At 40.9% G+C, this 23705-nt stretch overlaps 1 protein-coding gene across 1 annotated transcript in view; it reads left to right on the forward strand.

The window, feature by feature from the left end:
• Positions 1–932: 932 nt before the first annotated feature.
• The window catches only part of LOC110216950 (uncharacterized), a 37512-nt gene continuing 14739 nt past the window's right edge, over positions 933–23705 (forward strand). The window contains 6 exon segments of the mRNA XM_078152430.1: positions 933–1126; positions 3866–3942; positions 8832–8958; positions 9570–9671; positions 10907–11020; positions 14680–15752. Of these exon segments, the coding sequence (XP_078008556.1) occupies positions 3910–3942; positions 8832–8958; positions 9570–9671; positions 10907–11020; positions 14680–15752 (1449 nt within the window). The 5' untranslated portion in view covers positions 933–1126; positions 3866–3909.

The following is a 23705-nucleotide window of genomic DNA, read 5'->3' on the forward strand; positions in this document are numbered from 1 at the left end:
TAGAACCAAGTATTCTGTGCATCAAGGAAGACTTGAACAAATGCACCTCTGAATCCTATAAACTAGGAATGCTCATTTTCCTTAACATCACTGTTTGGAGTATTTGATCACTTACCTACCTGAAGCTTTAACAAATCTGCTTTCCAGTTCACATCTTGGGTATCAATAAGTACATAAAATTTAAAAAAGCTTGATGCCACCTAAAAAAAAAAACAAATATGTTTTCCTCACTTTCCTACACCTTCTGGTTCTGATCCTCCTATGTGATCATAGTCAAACAAAGGGCTCTCCACATTTCCTTAAATGTACTGACTCCCCCTCCCTGGGACTCCCTATCATATAACTGATTTCTCAAGCCCCTGAATTCCTACATTTAGTTCCCTCCCTGTACCGGGATGCAGAACCATTCACTCACCAGGACACTCAGTACCCTTCCTTTTTTTTTTTTTCAATTGACCCTTTATCATTACCCAAGAATGCTGTTTTGCTTGTTAAATAGAGGTGGTTTGGTATGGTCGGAACAACAAAGTCTGCGTCTTTACTCTGCTACCTACCACTAGGAATGCGACCCTCGAATTAACGTTGGCGATGAGATTTGGCTACCTCCCTCGCTGGGTTGCTGTAGACATCCTGTGAAATAATGTGGGTAGAGCGATTTGCAGAACTTAAGCACTCACTAGGGCTCACATTCTTTCTTATTGTTGTTGCGTGGCTGCGTAAGCTTAGATGAGTAACGGGACTGTCACAAACTGATGTTGCTGTGCACATGTAAGTTGGGGAAAAGCAGGCCCGCCCTCTCGCCAGGTTCTCCTGCTCATTGGATGAGCCTTCGCGGGCCCACCCAATGGGGCGATCGACCCCGCCTCCTGCCTTCATTTCCCCGCCCCAGTTTCTGAGGCTCGGGGAGGAGGGGTTGGAGAATCGGAACAAAGAAACCACCGAGATGAGGTGACCTCCTGGCGTCCTAGAGATGGGGGCTCGTGCCAAGCACCGGAAGGCGCCGGATGACGTCCCTACTTCCAGGTCCGCCATTGTTGTCCTGACTGTCTGGGTTCTGCCCTTCGGAGGGGGCGCCGGGCCTTTCCGGCTGCGGCCTCCCCGGGACTTCTTTCCGGACTCTGTCTTGGTAAGTAGCGGGGAGGTTGAGGGGGCCAGTCGTGGAGCGGGGACGGGGGGGGGGTCGTCGGCCTTCGGCTGGGGTCCCGACGGGTCCCCCGGCCTCGACCACCAAGCCCCTGCGGAGGCCCCCTCATCTCCTCGGCTCAGACGTAGTCGGCCCCAGGCTCCTGGAGAGACGCGCCAGCCCCGCCTCGCTCCCTACTGCGGGTCTCCCTAGGCCGCACGCGGTAGAAGGCATTGGCTGGTGCCCGAGGAGTTCGGGATAAATGAGGTTGGGGAAGTGGGGGGAAAGACGTAGAGCTTCTCTGAGGCTCGGATAGATGTGACCCCCACCCCCCAGCGCCGCCAGTTCCGCCCAACAGCAAGTTCAGGGCCGTGTGCTTCACTCGTCTCTCCTGCAGGCCCCCGAAAGGTGGCGTCATGCCCTTGGTTCTGCAGGTTTGAACTAAGAGAGCCTTCGCACCTGCAGACTCTGAGCCACTACCTAGATCCATGGCCCAAGGGGGCACATGTGCGCAGCGGCCTACTGTGTGCATTTTGCAGTTGAGAAAACGGAGACTGCCCAAACCTTAAAGATTTAAAGACCTTCAGAAAGTTTTACTGTGAAGGCCACAGACTCTGCCCCACGTTTCCGAGGCTGGAGAAAACTCAGGAACAGATTTCTGGGATTCCCCTTCCATAAAGATTGACACTTTCGGAGGGAATCTCAGATTCTACTTGGCATTTCTTGATATTTCTGGCAGAGTCTGCCACTTAGGCAGAAAAGTAGGCAGGAGTAGGAGATGCATCCCATGGAATGTGGGATGTTCAACTTATGCCACTAAGTGAGCGAGGGTTTGCCTAAGGAGGGTAGTGAGAAATTGAGGAAGGGAGGGAGGTGGGAGAGGGCATAGGACCATCACTTGTTCATCTCCATCTCCATCAGTTGGGAATTGTTGTTCATCCTTCATGTTCTAGAAGAGGACCAGTGACGTCAGGCAGGTGATGTCTTGACTTGCAAGTGATTTGCATTTAAGTGAGGTTGGACTGTTCGAAGTTATCAGACTCACTCTCCAAAGTAATTTACATTACATGGCTCAGGATGACTGTCATGTTCCGGGTTAAGATGGGAAGAGGAAGGGAAGGAAACGAACATTTATTAAGAGCCTACTATATGCTAGGCACTTTACAAATATTATCTCTTTTGGTACTCAGAATAGGCCTTTTAGGTAGGTGCTGTTATGATCTTCATTTTACAGTTGAGGAAACTGAGGTGAAATGACTTGGTCAGAGTCACACAGCCACTGAATTTCTGAAGCTAGATATAAACTTAGGTCTTTCTGACCCCAGGCACAATGCTTTGTCCACCTAGCTGTCTCACCTTCCTATGCTTATTTGCCATCTTAAATTTACTTTCCAAGGTTTTAGTGTTCAAATTTTTCTGTAACTGAAAATATTTGCCATTTAGAAAAATAACTAATTTCTTGCAAATTGGTTGGTGTCTTTATGTGCTAATTTTGTGTAAAGGCAGCTTGGCATAGTCAGTAGAGAACCAGTCTGAATCTGGAAGACTGAGGAAGGAGTTGCTGAGTGGGTGCTGATCTATGTTAATAGGAGTTTGGTCAAAAGAAGTTCTCTAAACCAATGAAATGACAGGCCCATTAAAAAAGATTTTGCATGTAATTAATTTTCTTTGTGTGCTTACATTTTTTTTTCTTTCAAAGAGCTCTAATTTTACAGTGTTAACAGTAGTTGGTCAAGCAGCATAGCAATCACATTTCTGTTTAGCTAGCAGTTTTTCTCCCCTTCCACATGCTCTGTCCACTGAATACTCCTATCCGTCCTATCAGTCTTCTCTAGAATCTTTTCCTTTTGATCTTTGGAATTCATTGCTTTCTATGTACTGGTGGCTGTTTTAACTATTCTTTCACTGTTCTGCTGTGGGTAACCTTGTCAGTTTGTGTCTTACCTTTTGTCTCAGTCCTCCGGTCCCTCTGGCCAAGCTTTTGGCAGGAGGCTGTTGATAATTGTTTCCCTTCAGCTTAATTGTTGCTGTTGAATTGAGTTATTTTGAATCCAAGCCCACTGGGATTCAAATGGAGCTGCTTTACTATGTCTTTAAATCCAAATCTCTCTGGCTCTCACTGATTGGCCAATTATAATAAATTCTAGCCTAGATCCTAGCACAAACGTCTCTTGCTCGTTGTTTGAGTTTTGATGGCTCAGAGTGAGTGTAAATAGTGATTTTCTTCAAAACTTTGAGGGTTCCCCTCCCAGATTGATTTTTTTGTGTGTGTAGGCAAACTAGGCCATCTTTTGCTTCCACTGTTACTTAGCCTTTAATTACTGAACAGTTGTCGTCTCTGACGAGCAGACCTGGGAAAGACCTCACTTAAAAAGGCCAGGGCATCAGGAGCCTCTGCCAGTTGTCCTGACCTGTGTCTAGCCACTGGACTCCAATGACTCAGACGAAGTGAGCGCAGTGATGACTTTGCACAGCCCTGCCTCATTCAAATCAAATTCACTTGCAAGTCAAGACGACACCCTTCTGATGTCATTGGTCCTATTCAAGAACGAAGGACCAACAACAGTATGTTGAATCCATTCGTGTGTGTGTGTGTGTGTGTGTGTGTGTGTGTGTGTGTGTGTGTGTGTGTGTGAGAGAGAGAGAGAGAGAGAGAGAGAGAGAGAGATTGAGATTTGAGTGGGGAATACAGATGGACCCACAAATGTAACATGTCATCCCTTGCTTTCTTTCCTTTTTCAGCTCCTGAGGTTCTTGCCCCTACAAAATAGGGGAGCACAGGAGTCATGGCATCTGTGCTCCTGACAACCACGCCCCAGGTGAGCTGTGATTCATTCTGCCCTTTCCTAGCCAACCAAGATGGAGATGAGCTAATGCAGAAGCCAGGGGACAAATCTGTTGAATCCTGTGCCTGAAACCGGAGGTGCCCAGTGACCACGCATGCATCTACCAGCAGTGTTATCATTAGGGACTCTAGCTTAAAGTAGAATTGAATCCAAAGAAGAGGTGGGTATGTCATTGGATTACAGAACCAATTAGAGAGGTGAATGGTGCCACTGCTTTGTTCCTCTCAGAAAGCAGAAATAGAGGCAGTGCCCCTCTATCTTATCAGTGACTTGGCTGGAGGTATAGATGGTACAGTTACTAAATTTATAGTTGATCCAAACCTGAAAGGCATAGCTAATATGGTGGGACAAGATTTACAAAGCCCTGATAAGCAAAAAAGAGTACTGGTTTTGGAGTCAGAGGATCTGTTTTTCTATTTACTGATTGTGTCTTGGGGCCAGTTTCTTCTCTTCTCTGGGCCTCATTTCCTTTTTATATGCTTGGGGGAGAGGGGTTGGATTTGATGAGCTCTGATGTCTCTTCTGCTTATAAATCTTATGAACAATGGGCCAGAAGCAACAAACTGAAATATAATAGGGATAAATGTCAAGTTCTGCATTTAATTTTTTTTCAATTAATTGTGTAAATATGAGATAGGAGACATAATTGGCAGCTGTATATGGAAAAAAGAAAAGCTAAATCTGAGTCAACAGTATGTTGCAGCTGTTTCCCTACCTTATTCTCTGTGTTCCTCATGCAACTTAAGACCTCATTAATAGAATTATAATACCTAAGGTCATGGGAGGTAGTAGTTTTTCTGTATGCTGTCCTGGACAGACTACATCTTGAATATTATATTTATTTGTTTACCAACATTCTAAGTAGGACATTTACAAGCTTGAGATAATGGTTAGCCCTGAGAAAGAAGGTTAAAAACTAGCAAATTGTTACCTTTTGAAGGTTGATTTGATTTTTACAAAGAGCCAAAACACCTTTTTTTTTTGAAATTTAGAATGTTAGACCTGGAAGAGCCTACAGAGACTATTTAATAATAATGGTGAAAGAGGCCCAGAAAATGGAAGATTTGCCCAAAGTCACCCAGTTAGTTAATAGCAGAGCCAAGTCCCATGACTACCAGACCAGCAAGCTTGCCCCTACATCGGACTGCTGCTTTCTTAGAGTAAAGCCTGGTTGATAAAATGGGTGATCGAGGTGGGTGATCCAGTTTTTGTTTGGGTTGGCTTTTCTTGTGTATACGTGTACGTTTAAATAAATAAAGAAAATGTGGCTATAAAGTGATGAGACTGATTTTCTTAAATGGCTTCCAAATAGGCTGTAAGGATAGTTCCAAAATAGAATCATAAGAGGTTTGATCAGTGGTAACATCTTTAGAATAACTGTAGAACTTAATAGACTTCTATCCTGAAGAGTATAGTTTTCATTTGGATATGTAAATGTTGATATATCTTTTAAGAGAGGAGGCTTGGTACTTTTAAATTTATTCTGGACCATGTGTCTTGTCTACTGATCATGCTAATAAGTTGTAATAGATCATTGAATATGGAGCCCTCAGGCCTGGGTTTGATTTTCTACTCTGCCGTTTTCCTAGGGGTGACCTTGAATGAATCCTTTAACCTCTCAGTTTCTTCATAAAATAAGGATAATAAAACTTTTACGTCCAACCCTACAGATTTCTTATTGGGGAAGTTCTTCATAAACTGTCGAGTGCTGGATAACTGAGTTATGGCTGTTACTACTATTACTTGGTTTTAATCTCAGGTTTCTAATATGAATTGAAGAAATTCTTATCAAATGAATATATGAATGAACTGGGTATAAGGAAATCCAGATAGATCTGAGGGATAAATGGGAACCTTCTTTTGACCTTCTGTGTCAGGTCTACAATTCACACATCATTGTGGTACAGGGGAAAGAATAATGGATTTGGAGTCAGAGGATGTGAGTTTAAATCCCTGCTCTGCCCCTTACCTGTGGGACCCTGGAGAGGTCCCAATCTCTCTGAATGTTTTGGTTAAATTAGAGCAATGGCTTACATGGGCTTGTGAGCTTGTTTGGTAGGGCTGTTACGTTCACTACAACCTGCCAGGGCAGGTCGTACATAGTTGTGGGAAGCAAGATCTTAGGAAAGAAGAAAACAGAACCTGTTTCTTCTCTGTGTGCCTACAGGGAGGCTATGAATAGAGATGTAATGAAATGCTACATTATGGTGAATATTAGTGTTTTTGAAGGAACTCCCTTCAGGTGGCTTCAATCTTTCCCTTGTAAAGTAAGACCAGGTCATCTGCTAAAGCTGAAAGGAAGAGAAAGCTGTTTTCAATCACTTATTCAACTATTGATATTAACACAAAGAATGCTTCGTGTTAGGCACTCTGCTGAATGCTAGAAATAAAAAGGTTGAAAGCTAGTTGTTTGAGATAAGAGAAGATACATTTTTTCTGCTTTAAGGCTTACAAAGTGTTTTCCTTACAATCACCCACTGAAGTAAGTAGTGTGTAAATCACTTTCCAATTTTACAGATAGGGAGACTGAGGGAAAAAACCAAGGAAAGAGAAAATTTCCCAGTTTCCATTAGGTAAGTGAAGGTTGAGATTTGCAGATATGACAAGAAGTAAGTGTTGGAGCCAGAATTCAAAACGAGGTCTCCTAACTACAAGTCCAAGGCCTTTTCTATGATAACCATTTTTTTTTCTCATATTTTGTCAGAACTAGGGTCCAGTTGATAGGAAGAAAGGCCCAACTAGGTATGACCTGGATGTCGAAGCTAAAACATATTTGGCGGCAACCAATACAAGGATGCTTTTATTATTGATGACTGATGGAAATTGCTGTGGGCTGGACCTCACTTAGGCTGGTAGTTTAAGTCCAATGTTGGAATCAGATTAGACACTTGAAGGTCATTCAGTAGTTTAAAAAAGGAGATCTACTTAACCACAGCAGGGGAAGGCCATTCAACAAGGAGATACAGCATAGATATTAAGAATTGGCTAAGCTGAGCTCATTCATTATCCTTCCTCTTGAGTTGCCCATGGTGGTCCCCCTTGGCAGGTGGACCTTGGAGACTTAGAGAAGCTGGAGCTCCTTGGGGCTCTTTGTATTCAGGCAACCAAGAAGTGATGTCATTAGTCCACTCTTTAGTCCTCTGAGCCAACTGAGTCTTTGGAATGGTTTCAGTTACTTAGCCTAGCCCACATAGGTGACTAGCAGATATGCCTCCTACCAAAAAAGCATATAAAAGGTCAGATTTGCAAATGAAAGTGGGAGGGATAGCTTACCTAAATAACAGTATTCAAAAATATCTTGGCTGACTGTAACAATGATCTGAATTCAATAAGATGAAATTTAAAGGAATAAATGCAAAGAATTATGCTTGGGTTAAAAAAAAAGTCACCTTCACAAGTATAAAATGGGGGAGGCATGGCTAAAAACAGTTCCTGTGAAAAAGATAAACATTTATTAGACTGAAATTTCAGTATGCATCACCATGGCCACCTGCTGAATGATGGATTCTTCCACTGCCTAGGAGCTAGGGTAAACTGAGCTTGCATTTGGAGAGTTAGTGACCCTTGTGGAATTGAGGGTTTAGATTTAACTAAGACTTTAAGGTAGGAATTATGCAAGATAGATTGTGGGAGATAAGGGGGAAAGATCTATTCAGGGTTTGGTGAGCTCCATTGAAACTGAAATGCTTGAATTTGTATCAGATAGCTGTACACATTCTTCTGGAAGTTCAGCCTAGGAACCAGGATGGAGAAATAAGTAGAATGATCCTGGTTTGGATTGTTGAACTTACTTTGTTCTAGTTCTAAAGCCTGAGGATTCTAGGCTTGGAGTGAGACAACCCTGAAGTAACCAACTCTTGAATCCTTGTTATATATAAATTCAATGAAATTAGTATTCTGAGCAAAAAAAATTGGTTTAAATAATTTAATTACATCCATTATAGAAAGGAATTTGGAATTAAGCTAAGAAAGTGACTAAAATGTCTAAACCTTCCAGAGATTCCACTGCTAGCATATACCCCAAGGAGGTCAGGACAAAAACAGAGGTGCTGAATGCACAAAATATTTATAGCAGCACTTTCTGTAGTAGCAAAGAACTAGAAACAGAGTACATGTCCATCAACTGGAGAATGGCTAAACAAGTTGCGATAAATGAATATGATAGAATAAATGCTTTGCTATAAAGATGCGATGGATATAATGAGTACCGAGCAGCATGAAAAGACATAAATGAACTGATGCAAAATTAAATAAGCGGACCCAGGAAAACAAAATGTTTTGTTTACCTTTAAGTACTATGCAACTGTGAACCAACGTACACAATAACTACCACAAATGAAAATGGACAGCACAGCAACAAAATAGTCAAAACTGAATGCCATAAAAATACAGTGAGCAACCCTGGGCCTAAAGAATATATGTGAAAAGGCTCTTCCCCCTGCTCTTTTGCAGAGGTGGGGGACTTTGAATGTGGAGCATTGCCTATAATTTCATACTTTTGGGGTAATTTGGTTAATTAAAAAAAATTTCCTCTTTTTTTATCCTTTGTTACAAGGGATGGCTCTCTGGAAGGGATACATTGAGATATATAGATGATGTAAAAACAAAAGAGAATAATAAAAACTTATTTTTAAAAAGGAACAAATGTCCAGATAAAGGGACTAGAGTGTTCACCAAATCATTCTCCTATTTCAGTGGTTATACTTTTGCTTTATATTACTTTCCTATATGATACCCACCTCGCACAACTGGTTAGAGTGGTATATACCAACAGGTCCCATTTTCTGGTCCTTTATGCTACAAATTTTGCACCTCACAGAAACTGGGATTGTCCCTGGGGCAGCAGGAATCTGTTGTTTCAGGAGTCCGTGATGTTCGAGGATGTAGCAGTGTACTTCACGCAGAAGGAATGGGCAGATCTGGCCCCTGCTCAGAGGGCCCTGTACAAGGATGTGATGCTAGAGAATTATGGAAACGTAGTCTCCTTGGGTAAGGCTTCTCACCTGTTTTACCTTAGAATCCTCCTTTTGTAGTTTTCTGATTTCCTTCTTAATTAGATGCTGTGGGTTCTTTGATAACACAGTGATGACTTAAGGCCTGAGATTACCATGCCCCCTTCTCAGGGATTTCCAACTGGAGAGAACCCTGGGGTTCCTTTGGTCCTAAAGCAACACTTTGTTTCCTATTCCTTGGGGAGCTTTGTTCTATTTGCAGTGGGAATTAGATGATCTCCATGCTGAATCCTCCACTGCACTATCCTAGTTCCTTAAAGGAGACCCAGGCCCCTCTCCCATATATAGGGAGTCTTTCTTAAGATCTTGTACATGTTCTCCCTGTTGGATTTTCCCATCTTTTTCTAAGAGGGCACAGAATTGTTTTTCCTCTTGATTGAAACCTAGAACTCCCCGACCCTGCTTAGTCTTCCTGGAAGTGTGAGCCTGACCTAGGTCCCCAGGGTTGCCTTACTTGCCTCTGTGCCTTCTCAAAATTTTCATAAGCAATTCCCTTCTCTTCTCCATATGCACAGATTGAGATAGAATTCAGGGACAGCTCAGTATAACTCCATTCACCATCCTGACCCATTCTCTTCCTTTGAGCAGCATTTCCATTTCCCAAACCTGCGGTGATCTCTAAGCTGGAGCGAGGAGAAGAACCATGGGGCCTGGATCCACAGGTTGTACCAGATGAAGAAGGCCTAAAAGGTGTGTGTGTGTGTGTGTGTGTGTGTGTGTGTGTGTGTGTGTGTGTACACAGCTCAGTGAGTAAAAACATGTCAATTTATTTTCCTTCTCTTTTAACTTTTTCGAAATGTAAAAAATTTGTATTGTTTTATCCTACTGCTAACAGATCCCCAGTTTCCCTGTTCCTCATCGGTTCAGCAGTCATTGTTTCCCATCTTCTTCAGTCCGTGTTCCATTAAGGAATTCTTGAAACCTGGGATCCGTGAACTTATTTTTTAATAAAATATTTTTGAGAGCTGTATTTCAATGTAATTCGTTTCCTTTGTAATCCTATATTTTTTATGCATTTAAAACATTATTCTGAGAAAGAGTCTATGGTCTTTGCCAAATTGCCAGAGGCATCCATAACACAGTAAAGGTTAGGGACCCTTGATCTGATTCATTATCACTGCTGCCCCAAATTCCTTTCATTGCTTTGAGCTGGTGAGGGTGGGGGTAGTGAGGAGATCCCAGCATCATACCTTACAGTGCTGGGTTCCCAATAGGTGAATACCCCTTTGTCCCTAGGATATGAACAGAGTCAACTGATTTAATTCTGAGACACAGTGGCAGGTAGTAGGCTTGTTTATTAGTTATATCTCCACTTCTTAGTTCAGGCTCTCATACCCAAGTGACCAAAGATCAAAAACAGCACTGTTTATACCTTTTTTTAGATCATAAAACATATAGCTCTTACAATATAACCTGGCCATCCTGCTTTGCCGTGGCAGGGATGGACAGTATTTTTTGTTCTTTTTTGTTTTTGCTCATACTTCTGTGAAGTCCTTTACTCACAGTTTTCTTGACTATTCGTTTATCATGTGATAAATTTCAGGCTCTTTCATTTGTTACTTTTCTACATAATCAGGTTAACTTTTCGTATAAATAATTATTTTAGAAGTCATTCATGAACTAGATCTATGGAAAAGGGCACTGAGATAGATACCTTGTGAGAAATACTACTTTCTCAATTTTATAAATAAACTGAGTTTGCATATCATCATTAGACCTTTCTTAATATTTTAAAATCCTGGTAAAGGTTTTCTGTCCCGATATTCCTAACTTATACAAGATGCCTTTAGGTTCATGTCTCTGACTCCTACTCATTTCCCCACTTATATATGTCTTAGCTTCTGCTCCCATCTTTTCCCTTTTTCTAATTGGCCCGATTCTTACATTCCCTTTAACTTAACTGTTTTTCTCTTTACCTCAAACAGGATTTCCATTTTCAAAAACTGCCATGATCTCTCATCTGGACCAAAGGGAAGAGCCATGGGTGCTAGATCTGTGGAGCATTCTGGATGAAGAGGACCTAAGAGAGAGATGCTCCGGTGAGTAAGGGGTAACTGGTCAGTTTCCTCTATCTAAACTTATATCAGGCAGGCTAAGGGTCTGTTACACACAGTCCATATTATTTATGAAATGCTGAGAAATTCACATATAAATAATAGAAACATTTCACAGATATTTGTTCTTTGAGTTACTAGGTAAAAAGAACCTCTAGAAATTCCCCAAACTCTCAATCAGTTACTCAGTTGAAAGAAGTCCTTCTACAACATTAAATTTCTATCCTTGTCAGGGTTAAGCATTGGCATCTAAGTAAGCAGATTACTGTTGTAAAAGTGAAAGCAATAAATTCAGTTTCCTTCCCATCCTTTTTCCCTTCTCCTCAATTGGTTACTTGTGTATGGTCACTCAGTACAGAACTTAGTCCTTATAACCCAGTATGCTCGATTTTTCTCATTACTCCACTACTTTTTGTATTTAATTTTTTTGAACCCTTGGACTTTTCATCTGGTTTATTGTCATGTCTCCGTTCTTTGTCCAGTGATCAGTAAGTCAGCCTGTAATTACTGAGTCCCTTCTCAATAATTAATTAACATTTTAATTCACTTATTAAACATTTCTTAATTGCCCACTATGTGCAGATTACTGTGAAGAACAGGAAGATATAAGTTTAGATAAAACATGTGTCTGTCCTCACTTGAGTTTCTATTCTAGTAGGAAGGTTAGGCACAAACATAAATGATACTATATAGCAGGGATTCTTTAACTTTTTTGTGTGTCTGAGACCCTTTTGGCAGTCTGGCAAAGCCTACAGATCCTTTCATAGAAGAATGTTCTTTAATGCCTCAGGTTAAAATACACAGGATTACATTGCAATAGAGTTATCAAAACATTAGAAACATGATAAGTGTATTGGAAAAGCTTAGGTGGCATTTGAATAGGCCTTTAAAGGATAGATTATGATTCAACAGGCAGAGGGAAGATAGTACAGACAGAACAGCAGGAGCAAAGAAAGTAGCAGAGGTTTGTGTCTGCTGGTTACTATATTTCATTTTGCATGGAAGGTGATAAGGTGGTGCCAGCTTGTATAGGACTTTGAATTGGCAGGCTAAGGGACTGAAATATGTTCAGGAGGCATCAGGGAGGCACTTAAGATTTTTTTTTTCAGCAGAGTGGCAGCACGAGTAGATAATTTCTCTCTACATGCCTGTGGAGCTGTATTAGACCTGCTCTAACTTCTCTAGAAGCTGACCCACCTTCAGACAGAGGGATGAAGGACTAGAGGGGCAGAGTGATAAATACAGTTTTGCCAGTGTGTTGATCTGTTTTGCTCAACTATGCTAAGTTGTTACAAAGGAGTGATGTTTTTTTCCTGCAACTTCAGAGAAAAACTGAAACAGAATTGAAACTTAAATGCCAAATTATGGTTTATTGACTACAAGTGCAATGGAATTTAGAGATGAGAATGGTTAGTGTAAGATAGTAAGGGAAGAATTCATGGAACAGGTAAGGCATGAGCTGGCCTTTGAACAATGTATGTTTTAGAGACAAGGAGAGGTAGGGAATTCTAGGTAGGGGGCCAAGCTCTAGAAAAGCCGTAGAGGTGAGTTCCAACCAATAATGCGTTAGTGTGCCTGTCCTTCCACATACCTTCCAGTGATTATCCTCTCTTGTCATCTTTGCTAGTTTCATTGGTGTGAAGTAAAATCTCAGGCTTAACTTTGCCTTCTTTTAATTACTAATGATTTGGGTCTTTGTTTTTCCCATGTACTTGATGATAGATAGCCAGAGTTTCTTCAAAAGTGGCATTTAGGGGTAAGTTTAGAACAAGATGAACAAGTCTGCTTGGAACAAATTAAAATAACAAATGAAAGAGAAAAGACAAAACTATTCACCTTTTGTTTTGCTTCTCCTTTCCCCACCAAGGAGAACAATATGCAAACTGGAAGGACTTGAATATAAATTGTTAGAGATTTGAAGCCCAATTTGAGAGAAAAGATAAAAAGCAGTTTGTGTAATTTAAAAAATGTCTATGGAACATACAGTTTAAGATGTCCAAAAAGTAGTTACAGATGCTAATCTGGAGGTCAGCTGAGATGTTAGGGCTGGATTAGTAGCTTCTCTGTGCCATTAAACTATGATGCCCAGAACTAGGTTAAGGTCTCAAGAAGATCCAAAGGACCTATGAGGACCAAAATGTAATGGAACTATCTATCACCTCCCTATTCCTGGAAACTCTGTCCTTCTTAATATCACCCAAGATTCCATTAACTCTTTTGGGTTGCCACATCACTCTGAGACTTATATTGAGCTTGTCTACTAAAATGCCCAGCTCTTTTTTAGAACTGCTACGTCCTAGGAAAGCTGCCCCAATATTGAACCAGAGAGCTAGAGAACCAGAGGATAAAATAGAAAATGAAAGAATCTACTGATCACCTCCTGAAAGAGATACCAAAGTGAAAAGTGCCAGGAATATTACAGCCAAATTCCAGAGTTCCCAGGTCAAGGAGAGAATATCACAAGCAGCCAGAGAGAAACAATTCAGTTATGGTGGAGCCACAATAAAGATAACACAAGATTTAGCAGCTTCTACATTCAAGGATCAGAGGGCTTAGAAGATGATATTCGAGAGGGGAAAGGAGCTAGGATTATGACCAAGAAGAACCTACCCAGCAAAACTGAGTCTAATCTTTCAGGGGAAAAAGTGGATATTCAATGAAATAGAGGACTTTCAGGTATTCTTGATGAAAAGACTAGAGCTGAATAGAAAATTTGACTTTCAAATATAGGAACAGACACATCCATGCCTTTTTTATCTTACACTAATGGAGTTGACTTTTTGGTACCCAAGTGCAAGACTGTATATTATCCCTGCTGAATTTCATCTTAATAGATTCAGCCCCATCCTCTCTGTAGCTTGTCAAAATCCTTTTGGATCCTGTCATCTGCTTTGTCAGAGTGCCACAGGTAGAAGGACATCTCAGTGGCTCAGTTGATAGAGCACTGGGTCTGGAGTCAAAAAGACTTGAGTTCTTTTCTGGTGACCTTGGGCAAGACACTTAACCACTATCTGCCTCAGTTTCTTCAACCACAAAATGGGCATACTAATAGCGCCTACCTCATAGGTAGTTCTCATAGTTGTGAGAATCAAATGAGATAATATTTGGAAAGCACTTAGCACAATGCCTGGCACAGAGCTGGCACTTAATAAATGCATGTTCCTTTTTCCCACCAAGAGTGAAAAAGTCCTAACGTTAGAGCTATCCATAAGTAGAATGTGCTGCTTTGAGAAGCAGTGGGTTCTCTATTGCATTAGGATCGAGTTTATACTGGCTTTATTTATTCACCGAGTGCTTCTTGGAATTTCTGTCCTGTGGTAGATGCTTAAATTTATAACTTCACGCTTGAATTTTATACCTACTCTTTGGCGGAGGCTGCTGTATAACTTTGACTCTGATTCTCTACTGTTTACACTTCCTCCTAGCCTTAAATCCTTTACTGAATATTGAAACCATTTCCTTGTCTCTTTTCATCCTCTTGATGTTCACGAAGCCACTTTTGTAGACATAAGTGCTGTCTGTCTTTCTGGACCTTTTAGTGTTACTTGATCACAACCCCCACCTTACTCCAACACTGATAACAGGTGACATTTGTATTGTAAATTCAGTTCAACAAGCTCTTGTTTTCTGTTTGTTTATGTCAGGAGGTGAGACCAGGACAGAATATGAGGAACCAAGTCCAAAGCAAGAAATTTTCAAAGAAAAAACCTCTCACATATTGATATCAGACAGATGTCAGAGGGACATTTTCCTGAGTTCTGCCTTTCGAGATGGCTGTGGATTAGAGGTTAGATTAGACAGGCAACAGGAAGACACCACAGGGAAGAGTATGAGGCAGGAGTTTCTGCAAAGGGCAGTGAAGGAGGAGAGAACCTTCACAGAGGAGAGAAGCAAGAAGAGTAAGAACCTGGAGAAGGACATCGATGTCAGCACGTTCCCTGACTTGCATCAGAGGGTTGCTGGAAGACATAGATCCTACATATGTAAAGAATGTGATAAAATTTTTAATCGAAGTTCAGACTTTTTTCGACATCAGAGAATCCACACAGGGGAAAAACCCTACAAATGTAATGAGTGTGAGAAAGCCTTCAGATGGAGCACAAGCCTTATTCGACATCAACGATTTCATGTCAGAGAAAAACAGTATAAGTGCCAGGAGTGTGAAATTGTCTTCAGAAAAAATTCAGCTTTTATTCGGCATCGGAGGATCCACACAGGTGAAAAACCCTATGAATGTCATGAATGTGGGAAAGCTTTTAGTGAAAGTACAGGCTATACTATTCATCAGAGAATTCATACCAGAGAGAAACCATATGAATGCAGTGACTGTGGGAAAGCTTTCAGTTGTAATTCAAACCTTATTCACCATCAAAGAATCCATACTGGGGAGAAGCCCTATGAATGTAAGGACTGTGGAAGGGGCTTTAGCAATAGTTCAGATTTCATTCAACACCAGAGAATTCACACTGGAGAGAAACCTTATGAATGTAAGGAATGTGGGAAAGCCTTTAGTCGAAACTCGGGCTTTATTCAGCATTCAAAAATCCACAGTGGAGAGAAACCCTATGAATGTAAAGATTGTGGCAAAGCATTTAGTCAGAGCTCACATTTTATCCGACATCAGAGAATTCATACTGGAGAGAAACCTTATGAATGCAGTGAATGTGGGAAAGGGTTTGGTCAGAACTCAAACCTTATTCGGCATCAAAGAATCCATATTACAGATAAATCTTTGACTATAGTGACTGCAAAGAAAGCTTGATAAGATGTGCAACAAGAGTTAATATTAAACTGGAATTCTTCCAATGCAGGAACCTGTTCATATAAAATACCTCATGTAATGGAACTCAACTATTCAGCATCTTTTAATAGTTTGGAATATGATTAAGGAACAAGCTAAACTTTTAACCACAAAGCCTCAGACACTTGATACTTACTACTAGCAGTGTGACCTTGGGCAAGTCACTTAACCCCATTGCCTACCAAAAAAAACCAAAACAAAGCTCATGCAGCTTTATTCATAGGGGAGATTCACTTGTTACCTGTGTACTTTTGTTTTACACACACTTCCAAGAAGCTCAGTTATTTGGTTGTCATATTTGAAACAGCAAATTAGAAGGGGGAGTTGGGTTAGAAGGCATGCATCAGGCAGCAGCTAAATGTGACAACTGATCACAGGATGGAGCAAAACTAAGAAATAGACATGAATAACAAGATAATCTCAGGCCATTTAGCCTAGGGACAAATAGTCTTCAGGCTTACACACCTCAGTAGGGGACAGACTTCATTCTAGCACAGCACAATACAGTAATACTTTGCATAATGATGCTGAGTCATTCAGAAGAAGCTAAGTTGTGTACCATGTGCTGTTTAATTAGAATTGTATAAGCTCTTACATTTCCATTAAAAGTATTTTTAAATTTTGGTGCTCCACAAGATAAAATCTCAAGCTGTTAAGAACAACTCCTTGCCTGATGATTCTAGATAGCAAAAGCAGTATTTTCATTTAGGAAGTTGTCTTTTTGACAGAGGTTCAAAGACTGCAGGAAAAAAAAATTATGACTGAAACAGATGTAGAAAAGTTCTCTTTCAGCCCTAACTTTATTTCCACTTAGGGGGTCAGTCTCAGCCATGCCATGAAGGTGCATAAGGGTGGTCAGTAGGAGACTAATGGAGAGTTTGAAGATTGAATCTTCGTAAAAAAAAAAAGACTCTCCTCTTTTTTGCAAACTAAAAGCAATTCTCAGGCCCCCTCTTGTTGGAATAAGTACGGCTGGGATGGTGGATATTAGTTCACTGTCCCTATGACTGAAGAGTGACCAAACTGAGAGGGGAACATGTGGGACAAGAAAGTTGAATTTTCAGACAATTTTCTGATAATTTGGCCTTTAGACTACCAAAGACTTTATTTATTCCTCAGAACATCCTGGGGTAGTTTAATAAAGTTGTTCTTTCTCATAGTACAAAAAGGAAAACTCAGACTTTGACCAACACAAGATATAAGATAAGGCCTGTGGTCTTGCCATTGGGCTAGATAAAGAACCCTAAGGATTCAGTCTCTGATCCCTTTATCCATTATGTTGAAAGGAAGGGATGAGATCTTCCTTCTGCAGTTTGTGATTTTCCCGTGGGGAAGTAGGCTGGTATTGGAACCTGAGAGCTAAGGAGAGGTGAATTGCCTCTGTTGCTCCCCTGAAATAAAAGGTAACCCTGATGAAATGGCATAAAGAAGTCTTCAACTTACAGGGTTCCCTCTTACTGCTTGGCTCCTGCAGTCTGCCTTTTAATTGACAGCTTTGCTTATCATAGCATCAACATCTAGGAAATGACCTCAAAGGAAGAAGGCTTATAGATATGGACAGGACTTAAGATCTGGCTGTATCTCCTAGGAGGAACAAAACTTCCTGCCTGGAAAAACTGGTGGTGGTGTTTGGTTATGGAATGAGTCTAGGTGGTTTACAGAGAGGCTCACTTTCTTATGGGTAACTGTTATGGACTATGCAAATGAATTCAAAAGATTCTTTTCAAAAAGAGCAGGAGGAAAGGGCTTCAGATTCTTACTAAGACATAGAGAAAGATCAATAGATGTACTCAGGGAGGAAGCAAGCAAGGAGAGTAAAAATGTAACTAAAAGTGTTAGCAATCTGGAAATAGGAAGCTGTATGTCACAACATGAAATCTGGAAGAAAAGTTTTAGAGTATTATTATTTGTCTCCAGTACTGACCAGGGAAGGGATACTTTGTTTGGGGGAGGATACAGTATTCTGGTTTACCAGGAAGGCAAAACCTCATAGTAATAGTGGTTGCATCCAAGTGGTATGCCCTCACCTAGAATAATATAGTCTCTAACTCCATCCAACTCATTGCCACCATTTCCTCATCACTTCTTAGCTCCTTGCCTCATTTCAATCTCCATAATTGCTGAAAACGCTATTTAATTTTACTATTGATCTCTTGCTAAATTCAATGGTCTTTTCCCAGTTTTCTTTTTCCTTAAATTTAGATTTTGATACTACTGACCACTCTTTGACTTCTGTCCTACTATATTGGCCTAACCTTTTGAAACTTGTTGAATTGTGGCTTTTGCTTTCTAATTGTGATATTAACCAAAATTAGATAATAGCTCCCTTGCTGTGGACTGTTTATGCCCTTGGAGACCCAAACCATCTCCATTGTTTCAAATGCCTACTCTTAGTGAATAACTCCCTTTTTAGGCTTGGTCTCAGTGAGCTACAATTCTAGATCTCCAGCTGTTTCCTAGGTATTTCTACTTGAATGTTCCACCGTCACCTCAAGTTCAGTATGTCTTAAAATAGTTAATTTTCTCTTAAAGCATCTCTGACTTTCTCTGTATTATCATCCTTTCTCCCATCATTCAGGATCAAATCTCAAAATTACTTTTGACTCCTTCCTTTACATCAATGTCATATCAGAATGGTTGTATCTGATCCTTCCTTTTCTCATTACTACCACCCTAGTCTAGACCTCAAAAACCTACCCCTAGACTAATGTAATAGCTTCTCATGTTGGAGCTTTTAATTTCTCTCCTGCTAGCTAATTCTCATTCCATTTACTACCCTTTCAGTAGAGAAAACACTGCTCTCATCACCCTGTCACCTCAAGACGAATCTTTTCCTGCAGGAATGTCAGAATCCTCTTTCTTACTTTCACAACTCCATGATCTGGCCCCCAACCTACCTACATGTAAACATCTCTCATTCTGAACGTTCCCCCACTTCCTCTATTTCTCTAGCCCTTTTGGTTTATCCCTTCTCTGAAGTCCTAGGGCATATCTGTACCATTCCTATTATTTAAGTATTTATTGCCTTATTTAAAACAAGATTCTTGAGTATTTGCTAACCACAGGATAATAGCATGTTCTTTGAAATTAGTGTCATATCCTTTAACTTCCTATAGCACCCAAAATCTTAATTTGAATTAGCCATTCAATAAATATGTATTTGAATTTGTTGGAACTCCTTTACTTCTGGTTATACATATTAAGATAATATCTTACTTGGTTTCTCCTTAACATAAAGAATATATTCTTTGGTGGTAAGATCTGTTTGTAAGCCATTGCTATCTTTATTTTTTTATTTTGTTTTTCTTATGTGAGGCAGTTGGAGTTAAGTGACTTGCCTAGAGTCACACAGCTAGTGAGTGTTACGTGTCTGAGGCCAGATTTGAACTTAGCTCTTCCTGAGTCCAGGGCTGGTGCTATTTCTGGTGCACCACCTAGCCGCCCCTATTGCTGTCTTTATTAACTAATGGGTTATCTGCTTTACAAAACTGTCTTTTTGAGTTAGGTTAGTCTGAATTCATGCAGATTTGCACCTGCCCAGGATGAAAAGTACTAAAAACAGTCCTAAACCACACAAGAGTTAATGTGTAGTAGTGGACGGAGATGGCTCAAATCCAAGAAGACTTGAACTCAAGTCCCACCTCTGAAACATGCTGGCTATGAGATGATGGACAAGTTACTTAACTTCTCAGTGTTCTAGGCAAACCTTCTAAGATGATAATAATTATCATTGTTATTATTAAGCCTAGAAGTTGCAAGGTACCAACCTGTATGAATGGGGGAGTCCCTGCATCAGTGAAATCACAAAAGTCTGATCCCTATCCCTAGCCTTTCTGAACCTTCTGGGCACATTAACACTTGTTAATTGACTTGATTCTGCTAACTTGAGTGACCACCCAGAGAGGCAAGTGTTTCTTGAGGCCTCTGGCCTGACTGCCATTGTTATAAGGGTGATCAGCACTTCTCAGTAGGTCAATCCCCAAATAAGCTCCTTTCCTCTGAGGAGATGAGAGCGGGAATGAAGGATAAGTCTTCAGCCTTCTGACCATGAAATGTGGAGTGACTGGAGATAAGTGAAGCCACTTTTCAACCATTTCTTGTGATTGCTTTCTCTTCTTGCTAACTTGGGGAGTGGAGGGAGGTTGGATCAAAGAGAGAGAATAAGAAAAGAACCAGGTTAGCAAGTCTGTTCTACTTTTCCCATCTGCCATCCTTGTATGTATCTTAACATTGTGGCTGGTGGAGAAGCTTTTTTCCCAAATTTGCCTAATATTCCAAAAATGATCACTCCTAATGTGACCACATTAGGTAATTGTATGGGTGATTTTCAAGTGGATACCTTGAAGTAAAGATCTTAAATGGGACAGGAAATGTGTATACTGGAAAGAACATTGGCTTTAAGAGTCTAGAGACCTGTATTTAGTCTCTCTTTTACCACTGACACACCTTGAGCAGGTGTCCATGGATGTAGGTTGAACCTATTTGTAAAACAGGGAGGGTTTAGATGTTCTTTAAAGTGCCTTTGGGGTGTGAGTCTGAACCAACTGGAATCCCAAATTGGATATGTGTAGCCATAGCTAAGCAGTTTATCATGTACTTTCCATCACTTCTCAACTACTTTTTTCTCGTCATGCTACCAAAGACTAGAAATCGACATATTCACAATCTAGTTAATAATTTAACAGTGTCTGTCAAGTAGCAATAATACCTACCCACCTACTTCTTGTGAAGAACACATTGTATTCACAAGTTGTGAAGAACAAATAAAGTAGGTAAAAGAGCTTTAAAAAATATAAAAAGTTACACATTCGAAAGTGGCTGCATGATGTTGTATCCTTCCCACTCCAACTCCACCCCCCAATCTCTTCCCACTCTATTCACTTCTTTAGAAAGGCGTCTTGTTGCATTGGGGAAATTATTTAACAGACTAGGTGGGAGTCAAGAGACAGTTAGTTGTGGTCCTGACCCTTGGCAAATCTCAACCAGTCTGGCTAGGACAGTTAAAATTTAAGAACAATAGCAGTAGTATAAAAAAGATTGGTAATAATAATCCTGAAAAAAAGTTCATTGTGATGCTAATCAAGACTTTAAAAAACATTATAAATTAATGTGAAACTGATTTATCCAACCAGAGAAGTACTTAGAGGAAAATGGGGAAATATTTGTATATAACCAATCATGACTATATATCTGACTGAATAGGGAATTACTAAAAATGCCTAAAGACTCGTGTTTGAAGGATAAAGAGGAAATTTCCTCAAAACGAAAATTAAATTTCTAGAATTCAGTGAAACAATGCAAATCAGTTAGAGACACAGAGGACACCTTTGAAGAATGTCAGAAACAACACGGAAAGAGCAATCCTTTAAATACAGATCAAATTTGACAGCTTCAAAGTAATCTAGAAGGCTGGACCACCTATGGAAACTGTAAGGATGTATTTGAATTTGTGTTGTCAAATTCAGTTAAAGAAACATTAAGTGACTACAAGGTACATGGCATTGTGCTAGGTAGCTGTGGGTTGTAACTGTAAATAAATAACCTGAAAGTTTTGATTGGTACACTGTCATTGATGCTTTGCTTTAGCTTTGTTTCCTAGAATCTCATTCATATGGCCCTCAGTTTCCTCATCTGTAAAGTGAAAGGATAGGGATTTGTCCCTTTCTAGCTCTCTAGAATCAGAATTATTAGAAGGACTTCAGCCCTTACAATCATTTCTATGCAAATAATTCCCAGAACCTGTGTGATCTTGAGCAGTCAGTTTAATAAGTATTAAGTGCCTACTATGTGTCAGGCACTGTGCAAGGCTCTGTGGATACAAGTATAGAGAAAAATGATCCCTCCTTCCAAAGCGTGGAAACAAGAAGTACCCATACAAATATAAAGTGAATAAATACATATAGATAACAAAGCAGGTCACTTAATTGAGCTTTCATTACTGAGATTGTAAGTGTCATAGATCCTTGGAGATCACCTAATCTGAACCACTCATTTTACAGATAAGGAAGCTAAGGCCCAAAGAGATGTAACTTGCTCGAGATTCCTTACAGGTACTAACAGATTCAGACTCAAGTCCTGTGACTCCAAATTCAGCACTTTCCATTACATTAATCTCTTTTATTACAGAGCTATTAAAAAGTGTCAGTTTTGTTATGGTGGTATTAAATTTTATTTAAAAAAAAATTAAGTTCCGTTTTCATCTTTAAAAAAAAAAATCTGAGGTAGGATTTTCGTCCTAGGTCTTCCTGACTCATCTTGGTGTCTTTCTACTTAGGGGAAATCTGCAGATGTGGCTTTTTTATATTTTCACCATTTGAAGTCACCACACGCCTTTTTACATGCTTACCAGGGCAAAATGACACACTTCCTTCAATAGGCCTTTTCAATAGCCACTCATTCATCCAGTTGCATCCATGCTTCAAAAAATTGAGTAAATATATTCATTCCATCTGTCATTACCAATCCCAGTGTTATCCTTACTCTCGCCCCCATGTATCCAATCCATTGCCAAATCTTGTCCTTTCTACCTTCACCTCTTCCCCATGCAACCTCTTCTCACTCACAAATACAACTTAGTTCAGGCCCTAGACACCCCTCTCCTGGACTAGTATAATAGCTTTCAAACTGGTCTCCCTACCTCAAGTCTCCTCTCCACTCAGCTGCCAAGATGATTTTTCTGGTCTACACCTGACCACTTGTCACTCAGCTGCTCAGTGAGCTCCTTGGTTCCTTATGACCTCCAGGATCAAATATAAAGGCCACCATTTGACATTTAAAGCTCCTCGTCACTTGACCCCTTCTTGCCTCTCCAGCGTTCCTACACCGTACTACTCCTCCTTCCCCCCACCCCGCTCCCAAATGAAGACTACCGTGGCCTACCCACCTGGCAGTTCCTCCAACATGGCCCTCCTTCTCCCTGGAAGGCCTCTCTGCCCTCTAGCTTTCCCTGACTTCCTTCAAGGATCGGCTCGAATCCTTCCTTCTGCAGGAGGCACTTGCATTTCCGGTTACCTTCATCTGCTCCGGGTCTAATCATTTACCTTTTCTCTCCCCCATTCAAGCTTCTCGAAGGCAGGGACTGTTTGCCTTTCTTGCACAGTGCCTGGCACACAGTAAGAGCTTAATAAATACTTGTTGACCAAGTGTCTCCACGGTCCTTCCTCGATTACACAATTATTAGGGTTATTAGGACCGCCGCCAGCAGTCATTCAATGGCATTCAGGACCCTGGTCAGCCACCTTTTCCAGAGTTAATTCACAGCGTTCGTGAAGGCCCCGCCCTTCTAACGTCTGGGGCCGTTCATAGGCCTAACCCACTCAGCCCCTTGGTCCCGTCACCCAATGGGATCACTGACCCAGCCTCTTCTCTTCGATATGTTTGGGGGAGCGTTTGGAAGCCTAGACTGTGGGCTCCGGTAGAGCACTCCGAACTTAGCTTTCGTGCCCTCCAAACCCAGGGCCGCCCCCTGCCCCAGGGCCTGCGGACCCTCCCTCCGTGAGAAGTGGGACTACAGGCAAGGCCTCTGGCGGGGACACGCGGACCCCTACTTGGAGGCCCCGAGTGAAGCCGGCTGCGGGGGCTCCCGGGAGGAGTCCCGCTTCTGGGGATCCGCCCCAGACTGGAGCTCCCTGGGCTGCCCCAGGTCTCGGGAGTTGTACTCAGGCCTGGAAGCTACTGGTTAATTGCTTGGATACTTCGTTAAAGGAAACATTAAATGCCGACTACGTACCCGACTCTGCTTAGCTCTAGGAATTCAAATATTAAAAAGAGATGTCCTCAAAGAAACTTACCTCTGCATGCTTCAATTTTCTTATCTCTAAAATCGGAAGAAACTTTGCTCTCTATTTCATGAAAGATCAGATTTAGAGC

Source organism: Phascolarctos cinereus, unplaced genomic scaffold (genome assembly GCF_003287225.1).
Source record: "Phascolarctos cinereus isolate Bilbo 61053 unplaced genomic scaffold, phaCin_HiC Scaffold_4;HRSCAF=312, whole genome shotgun sequence".
NCBI classification, from domain to species: Eukaryota; Metazoa; Chordata; class Mammalia; order Diprotodontia; family Phascolarctidae; genus Phascolarctos; species Phascolarctos cinereus.